Source organism: Melospiza georgiana, chromosome 4 (genome assembly GCF_028018845.1).
Source record: "Melospiza georgiana isolate bMelGeo1 chromosome 4, bMelGeo1.pri, whole genome shotgun sequence".
Taxonomy (NCBI): Eukaryota; Metazoa; Chordata; class Aves; order Passeriformes; family Passerellidae; genus Melospiza; species Melospiza georgiana.
Genome location: NC_080433.1, coordinates 49,920,143 through 49,942,612, shown reverse-complemented (window position 1 = coordinate 49,942,612; position 22,470 = coordinate 49,920,143). Strand labels below are relative to the sequence as shown.

Here is a 22,470-nt window from a genome sequence, read left to right as displayed (position 1 = left end):
TACTGACCTAGTAATAACTTTTGGCTGTAGAGCAAATGGAATTTTAATTACACTAACAGCATAATTTATATGTTTTTGCTTTTTATAGGGTAGTATCTTTCAGGACTCACTTCTGTGTCAGTAATCCTGTTTTGAGTCTTCTAAGAGGAAGAAAGGAATTCTTCTTGGTCAAACTGAATCAGACCTTCAAATACACTCTTCACTGGTGCAGCATCAGCTTGATTATTGTGTGCAATTTTGGTCACCACAATATAAAAGTGACATTAAACTATTAGAGAGTGTTCAGAGGAAGGTAACAAAGATGGTGAAGGGCTTTGAGGGGATGATGTGTGAGGAGTGGCCAAGGTCACCTGGTCTCTGTCCAGCCTGGAGAAGAGGAGACCGAGGAGAGACCTTTGTGCTCTACAACTTCCTTGTGAGGAAGAGGAGGGGCAGGCACTGATCTCTTCTCTATGGTGACCAGTGACAGACAGAGGGAAGGGCCTGAAGTTGTGTCAGGGGAAGTTTAGGTTGAATATTAGAAAATGGTTCCTCACATGGAGAGTGGCTGGGCACTGGAGCAGGCCCCCCGGGGAAGTGCTCTGTCACAGCACCAGTCTGACAGAGTTCAAGTAGTATTTGCGCAGAAATCTCAGGTGCATGGTGTGACTCTTGGGGTGTCCTGTGCAGAGGTAAGGGTTGGACTTGATGATCCTTTCCAACTCAGCATATTCTGTGAATATTCCCACAGCCATTGTGAGCTTAGATCTGTGATTATCCCAGCAAACAGTTTTTGCTGTAACATCCAGTCATCAGCCCAGCTGATGCTGTTCCTAAGAATCTGTCCATTGAAATGCTAGACCCTAAAAAAGAAAGTTATGGGGATTTTTCATTTAATTTTATCTTTCAACGTGAGCTTTTCCCCTCTTTTCTGCTTCCCTCCATGGAGCCTGCCTCTGCCAACCTCCTAGACAGCTGGCACAACGATTTGCATATCAAGGCATGTTTGCCTGGGCTGTGTGAGGGGCTCTCATGTTCCCACACTGCTTCAAGCACTTGTTTTGTTACTGCTTCAGCGGGATGACGAGTACACAACAATATTGATTCTGAACTGCAGATAATTACATATTTGTTTCATAGATACAGATATTTAGAACTAGTTCCTTCATCTGCTCTTCAAGAAAAAACAAAATTTTTTGTTTCTCAATAAGCTAGTGATTTAGGCTTAAAATACCTGTAGATATATTTTTAAGAATGAAGTGAAATAAGCTTAAGTAACAATGGTGGTTTTGGGATTATTTTGGCTTAGACCTTTAGCAAGAGTAGCAAATTCTAATGTTAGGCCTGTAAGTACAATTTAATGTAATATGTTATATATAAGTTATTTATTGTCACATAGAAGCCTGGAAAGCATTTACAGACATGACCCTGAGATTCAAGAAACCAACATCTTTCTAAAATACGAAACCCAGCATCTTTCTAAAATGCTGTCTGGCCTGGACACAATTTAGTAGTCTTGGTCTCACACAGGGTATATTTGTCCTGAAGATTAAACCCTAGTGGAAAAAAGGCAGTGAGTTCCGACTATGAGTGCTTCTTTCATCTACCTGGGTTTTATTTATCACATACCCCTTAAGTCTCTGAACACAGATGAAAAGGAGACTATTTTCCCGTTTCAGGATAATTAACCAGTTCTTTAAGGCTAGGTACCAGAGCTCCTTAGGAGCTACTTTTCCTCCAGATCTGAGTAGTTAGAACTAAAAGCAGAGAACAGACTTTGCTGCTACCTTACAGTCTGTGCACATCTTCCCTTCCTTCAGAAAAATAAACCAAAAACACCATCATAAGTAGGAGCAAAGCCTTCTCACAAAACTAACAAGATATGTTTTTCTTCAAAGGCTCAAAATTGTTCCCAAGATTATGACAATAACTTATGGAAGTTGGTGAGGCAATGCCATTTGATGAGATGGTACTTGCTAATCTGCCATCCTGCTTAGAACTCATTAAAGAGGGGTTAATGAAAGTGGAAAAACTTACAGCTTTTAAGGAAGGATCTTTGATAAGAGTATAATTCTTAACTCACTGTGTTCTAATGCTTCTATGTAATGCTTCTATGCTTCTAAGTAATTTATTTCAAATACAGCAGTGTAATTAACATGTGTTAAGGGTAAGTTGGAGCATCAGACTATTCAAACCCATAAAGCAAATGTTGTACCCCACCTGAGCTCCTAGCTCTAGTATTAAGCAGTACAAATAATCTGCATTGGCTACTTAATGAGATTCTAAAATGCACACATATTTAAAAATTTCAGTCATAACTCACATCTTATTTGGGCATTAGTCTATATGCCAGCTCTGACACTGATCTTAGGACATGAGACTTAGATCACTCAGTCTGTTATCATATTTGTTTCCCACGTCTAAAAGTGGATTATATTTCTCAGTCACCTCACAGGGATAAGACTGATTTTGCTCAAGTTTGCAAAGCTTTTTGCAATTCTTGGCCTACTGTCTGGAACTGTAGGGCAGTACACAAATATGGAGTATTTCTACTATCCTAACAGCAGCTGGGGATAGATTTTTCACACGCCAGTTCTTATACTCTGGGACATGTGGCTGCTGAGTCAAGTGGTGATGGGGCACATTAAGGACAAGGCAGACAAAATGCAAGCAGGAAAACAAACAGTTACTCTAACTTTGCAGAAAAACAAAACTAAAACTCCCAGTAAAAGCAGAGTCTTAGTAAACAAGGGAACAATATAAACCCTTCTCAGAAGGGTCTTTGACAAGCTGTTGTATTGATAGCTGATTCTGGCAGCTGGCAACTGCAGAATATTAATGAAGCATTGGTAGGCACATGAGCACTCTGAACAGGTTGATTGCAACTGAAGTCTACAATGCATGGTATCAAGATACATTATTTGTTTGTAGCATTTGCTCTTAGTTTGACCTTCTTGCTTGCTTGCTACTTTTTTCCTTTTTTCTTTCTCCCTTTTTTCCTTCCTTTCACATCTATCCTTTTCCCCTTCTTCCTCCTTCATTTTTTTTTCTTTCTCTCTTTTATTCACTAGTTCTTGTATGCCTAATTAAGTTCAAATGTGATGAAAATTGCAATAAAAATGTTGCTTATCATATGTTATAAAAGTGTCTTCTTGTTTCTCTCCTATTATTTGGTAGCAGATGCATGCGGCTCCTCTCACAGTAAACTGCATTCCTGTTCAGTGCTTACATAGATGGGGTTTATACAGGGGAACTAGAAAGTGCTTAGGAGAAAATCCTTGTGCACATCTGACTCAGGGTATGTAAAGGCTGAGGAATCTCTGTATTTGACAGCGAGAAGTGAGATTGATGGCTTCACTCAGGACCCATTCCAGTCACTATTCCCCTGCTGTTTCCCTGGGAGGGGGCAGGCAGTGTTCCCTGCCCACTGCTTGCCTATAAAGGCATAGGTACCAGCAATGCTCTCTTGCTAGCTTTAAGCACATGACAGAATTCATATGACTGACTAAGAACACTGGTGGTGATCTTTATTTACTCAAGTGCTGTTTCTTTTTTTTCTTATGTGGGTCTGGTATTGTGTCCTTCACATGAACATCATCACACATGCTTGTTTTTAGGATTTCTGCCATATTTCTTTTTATTCTTCACAGCCTGTTATAACCTATAAGAGTTTCTGAAAAGGCATTTTGATTATCACTGCTTCATTCCTCCATCTCTTGCTTCTTCCTTTATCAACATTTGTGTCTGCTAATGTAAAATCCTGGGTTTTTTTGGTTGCTGATGTATTTTGCACTTGTCATAATACTACCTGTATTACTCAAATATTACTAGTTAGGCTTAGGTTAGAGCTAGGTATATTAATCCTTTCTTTAGGAGGGATTCGGTTTCAGGAATTGCAGCAGGACATTAAATTCAGATTTTACAGGAGAATGCCTCTTTAGGTCCTGAGCATGTGTGAGATGTCGGATTTAATGTTTGTGAGAAAATGAACACTTACTTTCACCTTGGTACAAACATGTATTTGTTATATTTTTCTCTTCCCCTTTCATTGACTGGAGCTAATATTGGCCATGATGATCATAAAGGAATATCAGGGAAGCTATTCTTAGCTCTGCTTTGTGGAATAAACAGGAGGTGTGAGATACTATGATCCAGGCTCTTCTTTGTGGCAGCATGATGCCCACTGTAGGTTGGCAGACAGGACCATGCAGTGGCCTTTGCACCAGTTTGCCTCTAGGCTAAGGCACAGGAGCAGCCAATGCCCCTTTGCTTGTCTCCTTAATGCTGCTGTAATTTACTGTGAAGTTTTTAAAGGGAGGAAAGCACTGAACTGTCAGAGCCTGTTCTTCTACCCTAAAGGGGTGGATGTAGTGGGATGTCTCCAAACTATTAGTGACATTCAGGAAACTTCAGCATTCTTTTAACTAATGTGGTGGCTGTGATTTTTCAAAGTGCTTTTGTATTATTTTTAGGAAAAGGAGTGCTTCCTCAGTAAATTGATAAGCCCTTTCCATTTTTATGAAGAGCAGTGTGTTGATGTTGTTTGCTATCCCAAAAATTCATAATAGCGATAGAAGTGTTGTCATGTGAATATTAAATATGAAAACAAATATGCTGAAGCCTTTGAAGTGTAAGAAAACAATAGTTAACCTTTTTTCATTAAACAACTAAAAGTTTTCTCAGATGAGCAGAACAACAGTTTTTTGGGGATGGATGGCAAACTCTTGTTCTTTACTTTCACTGAACTCACAGAAATAGAATTCTGCTGTTTTATGGCAAATTTGAGTTTTTCTGCTCTTGAACAGGCAGTTGATCAGTTTTATTTGTGCTCTAAGTTACAGTGGGCTTTCTGAGTTACTCTTCCTTCTAATGGATCTTTATTAGCAAAAAGAAAGTAGTGTTTAACAGTGTTCAAAAAGTTCAGTCTCAGCAACCAGAATTGTTTCTGTTTGTCCAACTTGTTCTAGTGACAGGCCCAGGTTTTTCTCTCTGAGTTTTCTCAGTGAACTAACATTAAACTGAGACTGGAATAAGCAGAAAAAAAAGTACATACCAGAAGTTCTTTCTGGACATGCATATAAAAAGATCTGTGTACAGAGCAATAGATATCTACTGCTGTCAGCAGGAAATCTCAGTTATATGATGCAGAAGACAAACTACCTAGGCTTTTAAAATTTTGCCTAAAAGCCTGATGTTTTAGTCATTGATTTAGCTTTCCTCAGTGATGTGCTACCTATATGAGATTGTAGCTGATGTCTACAGTCAGCTTCAGTGAACTGGAGAATCAAAAGTACACTGGGTTTCTATCACAGGGCCAGCCTAGTAATAGGTAATCTTAAGAACAATATTTTGCTTGTTTTGTGGCATATATTGCATGCAGTGCTACATGGCATTTACCCTAAAAGTACTCCAGGCACTATCCCAAGAGATAAGTATAAGCTGACACAGTTGGGTTTTTTTCGTTTTTGTTAAAGTAATCATCTCACTCCCACTGCTAATGCAGTTTACTGTGAGAAATTGGAAAATGCTGTAAGTGACACAGAAGGAATCATGGAGAGGCTTGCTGGTAATCATAAGCATAACAGAAACCTACTCACTGTTATCATCAACCGTTTTGAATACTAGTATGGCAGGAGACCAATCAAGAGTAATGTTGCCTAAATGCCCAAGAAAGAAACGAGGAGGAAAGAAGAATTTGCAGTTCATACTGTATGTGGAGGCTGAAAAAACTCCAGTTCAGTGTTTAATAATAATAACGGGATTTGTTAGTGGAAAAAATCTCAGAAATAAAAAACATATTTTCATCACTACATATTTTCTAAAAAATTTAATGAAGAATGTAAAAAAGTAACGTTTTAGATATCAGGATGATATTAGCAATATGAGATTTATTTCAAGCCTCAGAAGTTTTGTGTGGATTTGAGCTGCCTGAATGTGTTGGCTACACCTCTTAGAACCTCTGTAAAGTATCATTGTGGTGGCAGCTCTTAAGATCAATTCTAAATTATAGAAGCAGTGTGGAAAGCTTCCTCATGTCTTCTAATATGTGGAAACAGCAAAACTAATACCATCAAGCTCTACCTTGTTCCTGCAAGTAATATCAACATTAAAGTATCAAAATCTTAAGAGTACAATGTGGAATTTAAATATTACGTATTTATTTTAGTGATACAGAGGGAATTTTAAATCTCTGCTTAGATCTCTGCTTTTCAGATGTTTGCAATTTGTTCCTCTCTGTTGTTGATGATGATATTGCTGCGGTACCAATAAATCTCACTAACACTTATTTATAGCATTTAGTTATAATTTAGGTGTAACTTTTTTCAAATTGTTTCTTTTCCACACTGTAGATTGTAGAGCTACATAAATTAACCCACACAAACAAGTCTCTTCGCAATAAGTGACTAATTGCAAATGCAACTTCAGTGACTGAGATGAGTGATTTTTAACAGTTGCCACATATTGACTAGGCTATTGGAAATATTCTTGCCACAAGTTTTTTTGCAAAACAACTTTTGCTTCTAAAATCAGGTACTCTTGTTCTGTGGTCCCTTGAAAGATGGAAATTGATCTTTCCTCCAAGGGTTTTTTATGTTCCCTGGAGATGACTATTGAATAACATAAGTTTGATATGGAAAAAATGAAAAAATATTTGACAATCTGTTTTTTTCCTTGTTTTTCAGTCTAATTGGAGAAGAGACAGAGACCAAAAATGCCACCTGCAACAGGAGCGCCAGATTACCCACCTCCTGATGGAGGCTGGGGATGGGTTGTGGTCTTTGGGGCTTTTATCTCCATTGGATTTTCCTATGCTTTCCCCAAAGCCATCACAGTGTTCTTCAAAGAAATACAAGAGATCTTCCACACATCATATAGTGAGATAGCTTGGATATCATCAATAATGCTTGCTGTCATGTATGCAGGAGGTAAGACATTCCTGAAATTAGTAAATAACTTTGCTTGGTTGTTTTTTTTCATATGGTCTTAAAGCATTTTTTCCCTTTGGGCCTTTTCTTTGTTCCTCTACCTAAGATTCAAGTAATTTGAATAAAAAAAGATTTTGCAATCTTTCCCTAAATTCACAATTTTTAAGAGTATAACTTCCCAACAAATCGTTGCCCAAATAATTTCTTCTGGGTCTAGGAGTAAATTTGGTCAGTTTCCACTGACTTGGTGAGATTTCTCAGTATATCCAATGATGAAGCTTAATCACAGAAAATTATTATGGCAATGAGGGTTCGTTCATGAGGCACCGGTATTCCTCTGTAGACAAGGGTTTATATCTGGTCCTTAGTTGTCCTAAGAGTGATATTTCAAACATGCCATCTGTATGACAGCTAAGAGGCAGACAATCTTATTCTTGGGATTGAACAGGGAACACAAATTCTCTGCTACCTTTCTTCTTGCGAGCAAGCAAGTAAAGAACAAGACAGATGTAAAAGGATTTTGAAGTATAAAGCTATGTTTAAGAACTAAGTGTCAGATCTGCTTTGACAGGCTTTGTGTCTATCAACCCCAAAGACTAACTTGTTAAATCATGTGTGGTTTCTTCATTTTATCAGAATTTTTTTCTCCTTTAAATATTGGTGAGAGCTAGCTGCTGTTTAGGCAAAATACTTAGACAGTTCAAAGGTGTGAATTATGTTAATTCAGGCAACAGATCTGGTATTTCCCTTTCTTTTAATGTTAAAAGATAACCACGTGGAGCATCTGACTGATTGCACTGATGAAGCAATTAAATGGATACATTTACAAACGTGTGTTTATGTATATGTACATATGTGTGAATGTATAGACATAGAGACTGAAAACACTGTGCTGATGGCACACTGATACTGAAACTCTTTAATCACTGAAGATTGTTGCTCAAGTATTTTTCAGAAGTGGTATCTGTGTAAAAGTACAGTGTTGTCAGGTCCAGCAAATGATCTATTGAAGGGTGAATAAAGTGTCATTTCCAGCATGGTAGTTTTTTTATCTCTTATTTCATTCTCCCTAAACTCTGACACATGAATGGCCCTACCTTACTTGGTAGTCAGGGAAGTAAGGAGCATGCCTACAAAGAGGATCAGGCTGTCTGGATTGCTCTCTCCAACTCCCTCTTATTCCCTGTCTGGCTACAATCATGAAGCTGGAGCATTAGCTTTTGCACCTCAGTTGATGGCATGGAAAAATGGATCTTTTTTCAAATTCTGTCAGTCACAGAGACCTTATGAAGATGTCTTGACAAATGGTATCAGTGTCAACAAAAGTATGCTATTGATGTATTTTGATACTATTTTTACTCATATACTAATAGAAAATTGTGAGTTCCTCACAAGCTGGTGGAGAAATTCAAAGGATTTTATAGAACCAGCGACAATAGTCAAGTGAATTCACCAAAATTCACCAGGTGAAGAAATAACTTGAAGCATTCAAGAGTGGAGTGAAAGAGGGTATATCTCCTTGCATTCAAGTCCCCTCTAATGGAGCACTTTCTTAAGGGTGCATCAGTACTTGCGCTATGGAGATGGAGTGTACCTGAGTAACTGTGGCAACCTCTGAACAAGTGTTGAACCCATCTTCCCATCTGTATGGGAAGAGCGCAGCTGTTGAAAAGCTGGATAATTTTTCTGCTTTCTGTATGCTGTGACTTGCTGATCCTGAGCTCCTTTAACAATGTGAAGCAGGTTTGCTCAATAGTGCAGGTGTTGCTATGTTGTGTTCTCTGCGTAGCATTTCATCTATGCCAATTCTGTCAGGTCAAAGTTCACCCAGGTTACATTAATAGTGCACCTGCAAATCTCAGGGCATTTCACTGTGGTCATTTTTATCTGTGAGGTTCAATGTGCACAACTTTTCCTATTAAATACAAAAGATTCAGTATTTCTGCCTTTTCTCTAGTACTTCTTTGACTGTTCTGATTACCGGTTACTAACTGCGCTTCTATATTGACATTAAAAACTACAAAACTGTTTGCTATTCATTCTGCTGACACCTACCCCATTTACTACAAAGATTATCAGCAGAGGAACAGTAAGCGGAGTTGTTTGGATATCTTGTTACAGACTCTTGGTTTTAAAATGCTGAGAGTGACGACCCTGCCTGATATAAACACTCTTTGAAGCCAAAGCTTCTCTAGGATCACTTCCTAATAACTGGGCCATTTAGACAATCACTGGCAGAATATGAAATAGCAATCCGGAAAAACATTTCTGAAGGAAATCACTTCATTGTTTTTACTGTCTGAAGGTGGTTTGATTCTTCTTTCACATTTGATGTGCTGTAATGTGAAATACACATTCAGGCCACAAGTACAAGGTGTGTTGTTTACTATGGAGTGTGATACGTGCACCTGCAATGAACACTGTTCATCATGCTACTAATGAAGGTAACCTGAAAACATCTAAGATCTGTCATCCTCATTACAGCTTAGCATTCAACCTATTAATCATCACAGTGGGGTCAGTGAATAAGTTAGACTCTGTGCAGACACTTTTTGCTTTGGAGGCTGCAGCCTCTTGCAGTAATTAGCTGGCATCTGTGTTTCTGCAACAAGGTATTAACTTACCTTTCAATGCCTCTGAAAAAAGCTCCAATAAGGAGCTGAAAGAATGTTAATTATATTTATCATTTACTTCATACTTAGAATAAATGGCATTAAATTATAGCAGACCATCTGGCAATCCATATGGTCTCCTGCAGTCCTGGTTAATTCCAGCAAATAGGTCAAGCACAGCATTCACCCTGTTAGGAAAGCACCAGGCAGAGGTGACAAATCTGATAAATCAAATCAATATGAAACTAATTTTCTCTCTCAATCTGGTACAATATGCAGTTTCATACTGTTTTCTGTTGTGTTTTAGGGGGTTGGTTGGTTTGTTTTCTTAAGCTCTCTCTTCCTTCTTCCCTCACCCCCCCAACCTTTTGATGTTTGTTAGAGTTTACTAAAAAGGCATCCCAAAAAGCAAGATCCAGTGATGTGATTAAGGTTGCAAGTATTGCACAGCCTCTACTGTTCAGGCCATGCTTGATAAAAGCATCCTCTGGAGAAGAGCAGTCGTTCAGTCTCCATGGTAACTCCTTCTTCTGCCTCTCTTGAGCAGAGACTGTCAATTGCATTAAATTAAGGGTGATGGGTTTGTGATGGATTCCTACACCTAAGGGACTGAGATTGGGACCACCAGACTTTTGTTACTGGAGGACAGAAGCTGGGATAAAATGGAATTAGTTGAGTTATCCTGACAGCACAATCTGTGTTCCTGCATGTGTATGAACAGATATGTGTATAAAATGCGTGCGCATGTATGTATTCCTATGTATATAAAATATATATGTATCCTTATACTTACAGAGTAATATGCCTGCTCCAACACACAGAGAAATTAAGGAATTAAAGAAAAAGGTCAAATACATTTGACCACAAGTTCTCTTAGTTCACTCTTCTCTTTTTCAAAACTTTACCTCTCACTTTGTGCAGCGTTATCAGCCAAAGGTGATTAAGGAGCTTCTTATCAGAGCTCGATCTGTTTCCAGTAAAAATGTTTTCATTGCTTTCAGTGTGGGTTTGATAGGAGCCACAGTGGCAGCTATGAAAGCCATGTGACAGGTCTGGTGATTTCAGACAGAACTGACCTTGAGTAATAGATTTCCTCAGGGAAAAAGCAGTTTGTTCACTCACTGGTCCTTAACTCTTTTTCTATCATTTTTCCAAGACAGTTTCAGTTTGCAGGATTTGTTTCTTTTATTTGTTTGTTTGTTTGTTTGTTTATTTGTTTTCTCAAAAAGTACTTTTTGGGTGTAACATTGGGTTGTGAAGATTAGATTGAGAGCTGATAAATCCTTCAAGCCATACCCAGGTGTGAAATGTGGGACAGTCTTGCTGGTCTGAAGTTCAGAAAACATAAAAGTTTCATTTAAATTCTGGATAATGTTTCTGAGTAAATAGTTGCAAATACATTTTTAGACTGCTTTGGAATAAAGCTGCTATATAAGTGTATGGAGTGGCCATTATAATTTTTCAAAACACATTTATTCTTTAAAAAGGTAGCACTTATATCTTCCTTTCTCTTCAGTATTGCATAAGTTATTCAAGTCTAAAGTTAAGTGTTTCCAAACAATAGCAAACCCTTGAAGGATTTTTCATCTGACAGCACAAAAGTAACCTACAGACAAGTCCTCATTTTGACTTTCTCTAATATTAATTTGGAAAATAACATATCATATGGTATGTTCAAAATATTTGTGATTTTATCTCAGTGGGTGTTTTGGTGATATTGCTGTGAAGATGAAATGGTGTGCACGGTGGAGATGACAGTTGTGAAATCCATGTAACACAAACAACAGATGGTAATGGATTTTTACTTTTGGGCAGAACCTGGGTTCCTACACTTTTCTTCCTTCCTGATAACATTTTCTAATTTCGGTTTTACAAATACCGGCACAAGGAATTCAGTGGCCATCAATATGGAGATTGAGACGCTTTCTTGAATTGACCTATCTCCTTTGTTGTCAGGGGCAAGTGTTTTTCCCCATCAGAATATGCAAAGTGTTGCATTTTAATAACCTCATTTAGAGTGCCCTTGAAAGCAGAACTTACTAACTTTCTGAGTTCCTCATGGGCATAAGGGATTACTTCACATTTAGCCTGAGATATATGAAAAGCATCTATGTCAAGTTAATTTGAGACTCACAGATAAAGGAAAAGGAGTCGTAATGAGGTTTCACAAGAACAGAGCATTTTGACTCTTACTAGCAAATGGAGATAAGAGTAACAAAATATTATAAATATACATTAGTTCAGTTCTTAAAAAACAAGACCTGAATGCTAAAGCCTGTGAAGGGTAATACAGCCAGGTCTTATATTTCTTCCAAGGCTTTGAGTTTTAGTAAAACTGAACATTATATGGTAGCGTTCTGCAGAAGCAATGCATGTTTTAAACAGAGATGTTTTAAACCGAGATGTCTTCCTAGACATTTAGAAAACACTCTAAAATGGTCAAGGGAAGAAAGGTGAAAAAAAACCAAAAAGCATATCTGTTTTAGATGGTTTTATAAATTTTCTTTTCCAAAAGGTTTGTCACCTTATGTACAGGAACAAGATGGTTTTTTACTCTGCAACTTGTTACATTTTGCTGAACAGATAAGATCTAATTGCTAAATATTCATTGCGTTTTGAGGATCCAATTTTGTCAAGTTTTCATGAAAAAAGAGCTTTGCTTGGATCTGGATACACTTAGGAAGCCAATCTCAAGCTAAGGACATGCTTCCACTGGGAGAAATAAGGAGTTTTTTGTCTCTTATTGTATGCTTGTGTTAATTTTGAGTAGTTATCAGAAAGACATTATATGAGTTCCCACTGTGTTTCTACAAACCTCTTTTGATGTTCCAGCCCCAGGGTATTTGCCATGGTTTGATACATATGATCACCTGGGGCTGGGTTAATGGTTGTACTTGGTGATCTTGGAGGTCTTTTCCAACTTTAACAATTCCATGATTCTATAGAAATATTTGCAGCAACTTAAGTTTAATTAACTTGAGCCTTTTACTAAAACAGGTTTCATTTACACAAAAGTAGGCAATGTGGATTACATAATAAACAATAATAATAACTCTCCCTTTGTAAGGCTTTGTCTTGATCTTAATTTGGTTTTACAGGCAGGGATTTCAATAAGTAAATAAATATTGACAGCTTTTTATCTGCAAAAATGATGCTTTTTTGATTTCCACTTAGTTTCAATTAATAGGTCAAAGTCTAACAATAATAAATAACATGCATCATTTTCTAAGGAGCTAAAACTTTGGGTTTGTTTAAGAAAGGTATCAAGGGACAAACTGTGGCCTTTGATATGTTCATTGAGCTTGTAAAACTTTGAGGAAAGAATGCTTATTTTGTGAGTACTGCAAATGTTGGACTAGTTCCCATATAGTTTTCCAGTGGATCATACAATGGCTGTGTTCGTGATGTGTGTTGGGTAATTCAAAGGTAATGGAACAATGGTCTAGCGCAACTGGAAATCATGAGACATTTATGCAGATACCAGAGAAGAACTGTGGGGAAGGAAAAGTCTGTGTATACCATTGTAGTCACCCAGCACTTCAAATGAAAGAGTAAACCCAGCACTTTACAAAGAACTTATTATAGAATTTTACTGGTCCATTGTTTTGGAATGTCTAAGAACTATTCCTTGTTTATTTTGAAGAGTATATTCAAGGAAAACAGAGTTGTACTGATATGTTTAGAAGGTATTCTAAGCCAGTATCAAATGGCAACAGCTGAGACGTACTGTGGTTCAAGATATGTAGTTATGCAGTCATTAGCAGAGGTGAGTGTGCCAGGCACTTCGTGACAGGCTTATGGTGATGCCAGAGGAACAGCAGAAATAAAAAAATGTGATGGTTTAGAATGTTTTTTATCATTATATTAGGTACTCTTTAAATTGATTCACTAATTTTGAAGATTTTTGCAAAAACCATGGTAAATGTGTTTAAATGTATAAACCATATGAAGCATTTTTTAGGAGTCAAAAACCTTTTAATCTAATAGTGATATTCTATTGAAATTCTGTACCTCCAAGAATGCAAATAAATGCAGCTTTAGTAGGTAATACATGTTTTGTTGGTGCATACAAGCCAAAGAAAATCTTAGCTTTCTTTTCCACAAATTTTGGCCGGTATTTTTTCATTGTCAAGAAACAGTTAAGTATTTGCATTGCAATTCTACCTGATTTTTGTCTGGAGGAATATCTACTATGACATGACATCCAAATGAAAGAATGTGATTAAAACAGGAACTCTATTGTGAAATAAGATGTTGATTTCCTCATATAGTTCAAACACATCTTTTAACAGTTTCTTACTGATGATGGAAATGTGTGCCCGTTTGGTTTTCTATGTGTAATACTTGGAAGCATGTATCATTAAGAGGTTCAACTTTTAGAAAATTTTGAAGAAAGTAATGGTATCCTTACAGCTGTTTTGCAATAGTAGCTGGAGATAATATGAACAGGATTCATGTGTTTCATCTTCCTCAACAAAGGCACCTGTATCTGACCAGTCGTCTAGACATCTTCTGTTGTCAATCAATAAAGATAGGAATTTCTAATTCATTCCTTCTGAAGCTAAATGTCCAAAACACATCAAATACAAAGACTTATTTGGCTTTTGAGTACTAAAAGAATCTAGAGGTAAAGTTCAAATTCTCCACAAAGCTGAGTTGATGCCACCCTACATGATTGTTGCCCAACACTAATACATTATATTTTGCTACCTAGAGACCTTGAAATTTAAGAACATTCTTATTTGAGATAAACACCCGCTGTGAAGGGTTTTAAGCTTGTTATGTTTAAGGTTTGATTTATTCTTTAATCTTCTTTTATGTTGAATGGGTTATAATTCTCCCAAGTTCCAGTGACACTGACTCAGTTGCATTAGTTTTAGCCCTATTAAAAATACCTGGTAATTTTAACAATACCTTTGAGCTTGTAAATCTTCTCTTACCTTGCAATGACTTTCTTCATACCTGTAATTCCCTTTCTTCCATAAGCAGATAAGAAAAAAAGAAAACTGGCCTGTTTAATAATTGTCTAGGTTTACATTCTTCTGTGGCTGATTATAAGCTGATAGAAATCCGTGGATCTGATATATTTTCTTATGCTCTGTGAATGATTTAAAAGTTAAATACAGTTCACTCTCTTTGTAACAAGACCCCCAAACACTTCTCTTATTGGTATCAGCTGGCAGCACCAACTTTGTCATGCTGCAAACCGTACTCATACTGCTCTCCTATGGAGGAATCCTTTGCTCTTCCTGGAACAGAACTTGCCTGAGTGAAATTTGTAGTTCTTTTAAAAGGCTGAGCTTCTCTGTCCCACATATATTGCTTCCAGGTTTGCAGGATTTCCCAAGAACTCTGCACAAGCTTTCAAGATTGGACTGGCACAAGAGAAGGCAGAAAATGTCCTGTTTAGCCTTCCCTAGGAGGTGGAGTAATCTTATGTCCTTGGAAATAAAATTTCACTCAGAAAAGCTTCTAGAGCTGTGCTGGTCTAAATTATTTGAGTTACTGGCATGTACCCAACTTGAAAAATTAATCTCTCCTTTTTGTGGCATTGATTAGCTTTAAGTGTACATAATAAAGTAAATGAATCTGCTATTACTTGCCTCATCAGAATAGCTGTAATTTTCAGAGCAGCAAGTAAATAAACAAAGTGCAGGAGGTTTTACTTCTTGATATTTAACTTAAAGACTGTCTTTAGAGGAACTACACAATCCATAAGAAACCAAGATTCCAGAATAGGTACCATGAAACATTTGATTAAGGAGCATAAGAGTTTAAAGCTGGAGAGAAGGAATAGTTTCATTGATGATGTTACTCTCTTATCAGAGACATCTAAAACAACTGCCTGGGGCTCCATCCCAAGTATGAGCATTGATGCTTATCCTTCAAGAAATGCTTCATTTTAAATACCATAGTGATCTCATAAAGTTCAAAGTTAAATAATTTTTTTTTCACCTACCTAAAGTCAACAAGTCAACATATAAACATGTTTATATATTTATGCAAATATCTTCATCGTTAGGTGTGTTTGCAACATCAAGATTTCTTGACAATGTATCTTCAATGACTTTCACGATTTCAGAGGCATTCATTAAAATCTCATTTTTATTTATATTCACCCTAAAAAGACATGATTCATAAGTGATTAATATTTTTCCCCAAAATAAAATATAAATAAAATATAGAATACTAGCTTTGAAGAATTACAAGATTTGAGCAAAGCTGGTGGTATTAACTTTATTGAAGTAGTCATTGGATACGACTTCTGACTTATTTGTTAGTAAGCTGATATCTGCTTCATAAATGGAAAACAAAAATCTAAGGACGCAGTACAATTTGACCTTAAGTATGAATCTTCTAACTTGGATTTTAATTTATTGCATTCCATAGAGCTCTGGTGCTGCAAAGTTCTCTGAGAAATCAAGAATCAGGGACTGTGACTGTAAGGATTATTCATTGAAACAACAGATTCTGTAACAAAACATTTCCAGGTAGCGACCTGAAATTGTACGATTCTCACATGGGAAAAGAATGTAGTCGACACTGGAGATGATTCTGAGGGGCTCGAGCCCCCTCACATGAGCAATCACTCAGAGGACTACACCTCACAGAATGAGATGTGGCAGTTCATCTCAGAGACAGGTTCAGTGTGTTTTGGGTGACTGCATATACAGTAATAAACACCACTTTGGGCTTATACTAAAATAAGAAACTGTAGAGTTGCAAGTTTCCTAAGACTGTTTGATAATGGTATGCAATATGATACCTAATAACCTTGGAAAAAATGTTTGCAATTATTTTGAGCTAAGAGGAAGAATTAGTTCCTGGTAATGCCACACAGTTATATTTTTAATTTGTTTATTTATATGGCAGAACACAGTAGAGATATTTCAGAATGAGTTTTTTGAAGAGCTTTAATTTAACTGGAAATTCTGAGGCTTGAAATTTTTATTTCATCTTGGGAATAAAATTGATGTTAAAGCATAAAGTTGGTTCATGCAATGCTTTTTGAATATTCTGTATTGTTCCTTAAAAATCAACTAGCATGCCACATAAAATATGTGGGAGTGATTCTCTTGTCTTTTACACAGCACCATAGCTTATACCTGTGGAAAGAGTGTGCAAGGTTACATTTGCCACTGTGATTTAGAAGCTCTTCATATTTACTTACTCAAATGTAAACAGTAAGCTGAGTGCAAAGCACTTGACCCTATGCTCAGAGAGCCAGAGCTGAAGTGGCAAATGGGGTTAAGACAAGAACAAATTTGTATTATGGAATTTCTTCCAGATTATTTCACCTGATGTTATAAAAAATTACCTGACAGGGTGTTCAGATATACACATTGTCTATATCGGGCAAAGTTCTGACCCATTGCTTTCCAGTAAGATGCATTAAAACTTACTAAAAGAAACATAGTTCCTCTTGTGGGAAGAAAATATTACTTTCCTCAGTAAACTTCAGTAATATTCTCCTCACAGGCACACATGGTAAATCTTTGCAGAAGTAGGTATATTTCATTGGATTATTTTAATATGTTCTTGCTGAAGAATGTCATCATAATTCTTTAGTGGAAAGGTGGCTCCAGAAATGCATGATGCTCCAGCAATATCTGTAATACAAATGATGAAAAGCCTGTATTTTAATGGGCACTAATTTATTTTGAATTTATGATGCATCACAGTCATTAGAAGAAAGCTGCTTTACATTACTAGATGGAGAATAAGGTTTCTGCCAGTGGCAGGTTGTTTTATTTCTTCACAGCAGGTAAAAACCCCCTCTTTTTTCAAAAGCCACACAAATACTATCTTCAGGTGCAAGAGGATGGGACTAGGTCACCAAGGCCCTTCAGGTTGTTGTTTGAAACAGAGCTCAAATACTCCTTGTTCATGTAAGCAGAGCCGACCTAGACTTTCCCACCCTCACACTTTCAGAAAATCTTGTCTGTGGAGCTGCATCCTCTGCTCTACAATGTATACTGTGCAGAGAATTTTATGAATGTTGTTTCCTCTCTAGTGCAGCCAAAATGCAAATGTCATTACGGCCTTTGTCCAACTCCCTTATAATATATTTCTTTTCCTCTGTCCAAGTCCCGGGCTTTTTCTACTATTTTTTCCTGACTCTTTCACTCCTAACTTGGTCATAACTTATTCTAATTTTGATTGAGTCCACAAAATAAATGGCATGTGACTCTACACAGAGAACAATTTAAAAATTTGAAACCACATCAAGTAAAGCTTTTTCTAAAGCAGATGGAAATCTAAAAGTGACAGTTCAATGGCAAATTCATCTCTGATGAGAAAACATATGTGAGGTGGGTATGGGAATATGCAAAGATAAACTGACATTTACTCAGATGTAAAGATTTAAGATATGTATCTGATTTCGCCATCAACTTCATTGTATAGAGTTATTCTGAGACATGTATTTGTCCATTAAAGGCTAGAGAGATGCAAGGAAAATAGAATGAGAAGATATTAGAAACCACTCTTAAATTTTTGATTATTCAGTAAATTTTTTACTTAATATTATTTTTAGAAAGCAGTTAAATATAGGTTGTCTCAAATTTAAGCAAATTGGAAATCATAGGCTCATAGAATGGTTGGGTTGGGACACTTTCAGAATTTTATACACGTTGACTGAGGTGTCCTCAAAATTTCCACTTCTTTAAGGGTTTAATAAAGGCTACTAATTTGAACACAGTTGAAATGAACATGCAATGAAAAAAATGAAAAACATTACATCACATAAATATTGTTACTGTTTTCGATCAAGAGTTATTTTGATAACTTTTAGCTGTTCATTATTCTAATTTCGATTTTTTTTTCTTCATGTTTCTAGGCATTTAACAGTTTATATTGCTTTTAGTCTTTTTGATCAGGAGGACAAATAGTCAGTGTTTTTTATTTTATATATAATTCTATAATTTAACAGATTTTTCTCAATATAAGGACGTGCTATTTTTCACTTGTCTGAAAACAGGGAAAAAACCAAAGCAAATGAAGCTTCACAGAGTCTCAGTTTTAACTGGCAACTGAATATATTTTGAAAAATAGTGGGGAACTAGTATGATCCCATTAATACACTACCACTGTCTCCACTTACACTCTAAATAGGTGCCAAAATCTAATGAGAATGCTTAGTTCCCATTTTATATGGTATCTTTAAAACACAGATAAATTCCCTTCCCCCTTCTGTTTTGTTTGTCCTTTCTTTTCCCCTCAACTTTCCATTTTCCCTTTTCGCTTTTCCCTCCATGTTCCCATTCCCTCAGCACGATGGGAAGATGTATCATTAAATATTTATTTTATTACTAAATAGAATATTTTATTAAAGTATAAAATTATTTAGAAATTATGGCTTAATTTATGGTTTGTAAAGGAGTTTGGGAAACTGACACACTTAGGCTTCTAAATGTTAGCACTGAATGATGCCATATGCATTTTACTGGACATTAGTAAAAAAATTGTAATTAAAATGATAATGCTTTAGGTTTTGGGTTTTTTCCCTATAAAATGGAGTTTAAGCCTGATGGTACTAATGTGTTAAGTGCATTTGGAAATAATCTTACAATGTTATTGACAATGACCTAAATGTGATGGCTTTTGTGGACACTTCCAAGTTATAAATACATACATCCAGATTTATACTTCTCATCACATTTATTCTAAGTATGTAGATGAGATTTAATGATCCACTCATGATCCATAATTCACAGTAAGAGGTCCAGAGACACATCATAGGTAATAGATTCAGTATTTTCAATTTGAAGTTTAATTATACAGTGCAAAACTGAGAGCAGAAAGGAATATGATAAAGGAGCAACTGAGAGGAAGCAAGTGTCCTGTGCATTCTCTGAAATTACATATTATTGCCTGCAACCGTATATAAGGAATAATTTCTAACTTGAGTCAGTTATAATATTATTCTGGAAGAAAACAAATAAACTGTAGGATGGGGTGCAGGATGGGAATGGGATATTGTATGAACTTTAATATGATGGGTAATTTGTAGAAGACAGAGAAATCCAAATGATAATATTAATCTTAACTGAAGTTGGCTGGATCTTTCAGTGTAAATGCATTATCTGAAAAATTTATTGGTTTGAGTTGGAGAGAATACATTCCCAAGAACTACTCAATAGCCTGGGCTATTGTAATTGTTATGACTTTTTGCTCTCTAAAATTCTTCTGGGCAGAATTGACAAAGTATTATTCTGCTTCCAGGAAAAGTAGCCATGGATTTTTTTAGGGGTTATAAAAATAATGAATGATAATAGTGAATAATAAATAGAAGGTGGTGAGTAATGTACATCTACAATTATTGTGTTCACATGTGCATACACACAGATTTTTAGAAAAGGCAGCCATTCCTCAAAGAGGAAGTAAGAAAGAAAGAAAAAAAGGAAAGCCTTTGTAAATATCCAATAACATGGTTTATGGAAAATGTCTATGACGAAATAAAATCAATATTTGCATTAATTCCTCAGGTTTGTTTTTTTGTTGTTGTTGTTGTTTTTGGCTTTCTTTAGGGGGTGGGGGGCTTAGCTCTTTTTTAGTTCTCAACAGTTATCTCTTAGATAAACTACATATCTCTTATTTTCAATTTCCTATAATTCTAATTTTTACAGTGGTATAGTGTAACCTCTGTCTTTTTTTTTTTAGTTTTATATCTGCAGAACATCACCCCCCCTTTGGTACAGCAGAATATACAGAACTTGTTTGGCAATCTGGTTCACAGTTAGTAAGCTGTAACTTAAATAGATAACTAAAAAATGTAATCTGCTTTGGAAAGGCAAAAAGTACTAAACACTGAGTCCTCAATTGGAAATTTTTCAGTTCTTTGGAAGTTAAAGAGTGAGTTCAGAAGGTTTCAGGTGAAAAATACTTATAAATGGGATAAGTATCTTCTGTTATCTCTAGAAAAAACAATCAGTTTTTATCATTGAGTCTATCAATCACATGAGGGAAAACACTGGGTTTTTTTGTTTTGTGTTTGTGTGAGTTTGTAGTCTCCTTGTCTGGGTATAGCAGGTTTTTTAATAAGATTGTTTTTGAGACAGAAAAACTATTAGATAGAAATTCTGCATAACTATTATTAAACCTCTAGTTTCTGAGTAGTACTAATTTCCCTTTGTGCCCTCAAAGTAAATCTATTAGTTTTTATTTTAAATACTCAGAAATGGGATACTTGCAGTTCACATGCTCAAACACAGTTATTACCAAATTGAACTTAGCCTGTCATTTCAGCCAACTACAGAGACAGAAGGATAACACTCCAAAGATGGTATCTCCAAAAAAAAACCCACTGCACATTTTTGTGAGAACATTTGAGTTATGCCTCATGAAATTTCAAATGAATCCCTGAAAGAAATGGAAATTATTACCTTGTATAGGGTATACTGCTGTAGATAATTATATTTACTAATATTTATATATTTGTATTATCTTTTCTGTATTTCCAGGGGGGAATAGTGAATAAGTCCTTGTTTGATTTTTCATTTGAAGAACAAGTAGCTTTTAATGGCACAGGTTCATTGTACATTTAACAGTAATATTAAGTGAAATCCCCAACACATTTTTTGAGTCAGAAAAGTTGTTTTAAATTTAGATTCATGCAAGCCTATGACATCCTGAGGTCTCAATTACTGTTAAATACTTAGCTTTAAAATTCATTGTCTTTTCCTCTGCAGAAAACTTTCATTAATTTTTCCCAATATCTCATTATTTGCCACTGAATTTTCTAATCTTCATCTTGATACACTACATGCTCAATTTACAAGCTGGTTGCTTTGGTTTTCTGTGAAGAAATGAAGAAGATTACTTGCAGTGTAATCTTGCATCACTGATGCTATTTCCCTTTACAGAGGGATGCAGGATGTTTTTGGAAAAATAATGTGCTTGGTGTTACAGGGTCTGTGTTTAAATACAACTCTCTTATAGGTGCTTGTGCTCCATCTCATCGTTAACTTGTTCCCTCCTTTCTTCTTTATTGTTTACTACCTTTTTCTAAGTTGAAAGACTAGTTTTTGAAAATATCTATGCATGGGCTTCAGTCTACTCAGTGATACTGAAGGTAACAGGAAACCAAATATAAGGAAACTTTTAAAGAATGCTGAAGTATTTTTCTGCATCTTATTTCTTTTCATGATAAAGGTGTCAATATGAAATTTGGCAGTTAATTTTGGGCCAGAGCTTTTTTAGTCAGTGACCATATATGTTTCTGAAATCTGCTGAGTGTTCAGTAGCTCACAGAATTGCACTAATTTCCTATTAAATATGATGAAGTTTCATATTGCTCATTTCAAAAGAAATGCCATGAAATGTCTGAAAATCTTCTGCATTGTGATCAAGTGTTTTAGCCTTTCATGAAAAAAATTCTGCAGTAGAGCATGCAAAACATAATTAATATAAAGCATTGATACGTATCCATGTAAATAATAATCAGCATGGCTACTCCTTGATTAAAAACTGGGCATTTTTCCAGCTTGTTAAAATTCATAGATATAGAGCAATTTGCTAACTTGAAGACATTTTCTAAATCACATGCTCCATAACTCCATACACATTTGCGCCCTAACAAACAAGAAAAAAACCTGCAAGCCAAACAAGAGCTTTAATCAAAATATGTAAAAACCTTGATTCATGTCTCTGATGTATCACTAGAAAAGCACAAATACCAAAGCAGATCAAGTGATGCCTCCATAAAAGCAATACATTTAGAGCAAGTACCAGCACCACTGATCACTTATTTTGCTTTTCCTGAACATTTCAGGAAAAGGGAGCTTATATTTGCAGTGAGACATATGTGTTTCTGACTTCAACACTTCACTTCAAACCTTGCAGATGTAGCCTTTTTGGGAGGAGGAACCGTGAAGGAGAAGCCAGAGTTGAGCACTCTTTCATCAGTCAGGCTCCTGTGTGTTACCACACACACAATTACTGCGTTCCTTGTA

The 22,470-nt window shown here is 36.0% G+C and overlaps 1 protein-coding gene across 4 annotated transcripts in view; it reads left to right on the top strand.

Moving 5' to 3' along the window:
- The window catches only part of SLC16A7 (solute carrier family 16 member 7), a 75,078-nt gene that overhangs the window by 39,398 nt on the left and 13,210 nt on the right, over positions 1–22,470 (top strand). For all 4 annotated transcript variants that reach the window (XM_058022525.1, XM_058022527.1, XM_058022528.1 and 1 more), the window contains exon 2: positions 6,663–6,905. In XM_058022525.1, coding sequence (XP_057878508.1) covers positions 6,692–6,905 — 214 coding nt within the window. In that variant the 5' untranslated portion in view covers positions 6,663–6,691. The remainder of the gene's footprint in view (positions 1–6,662; positions 6,906–22,470) is intronic.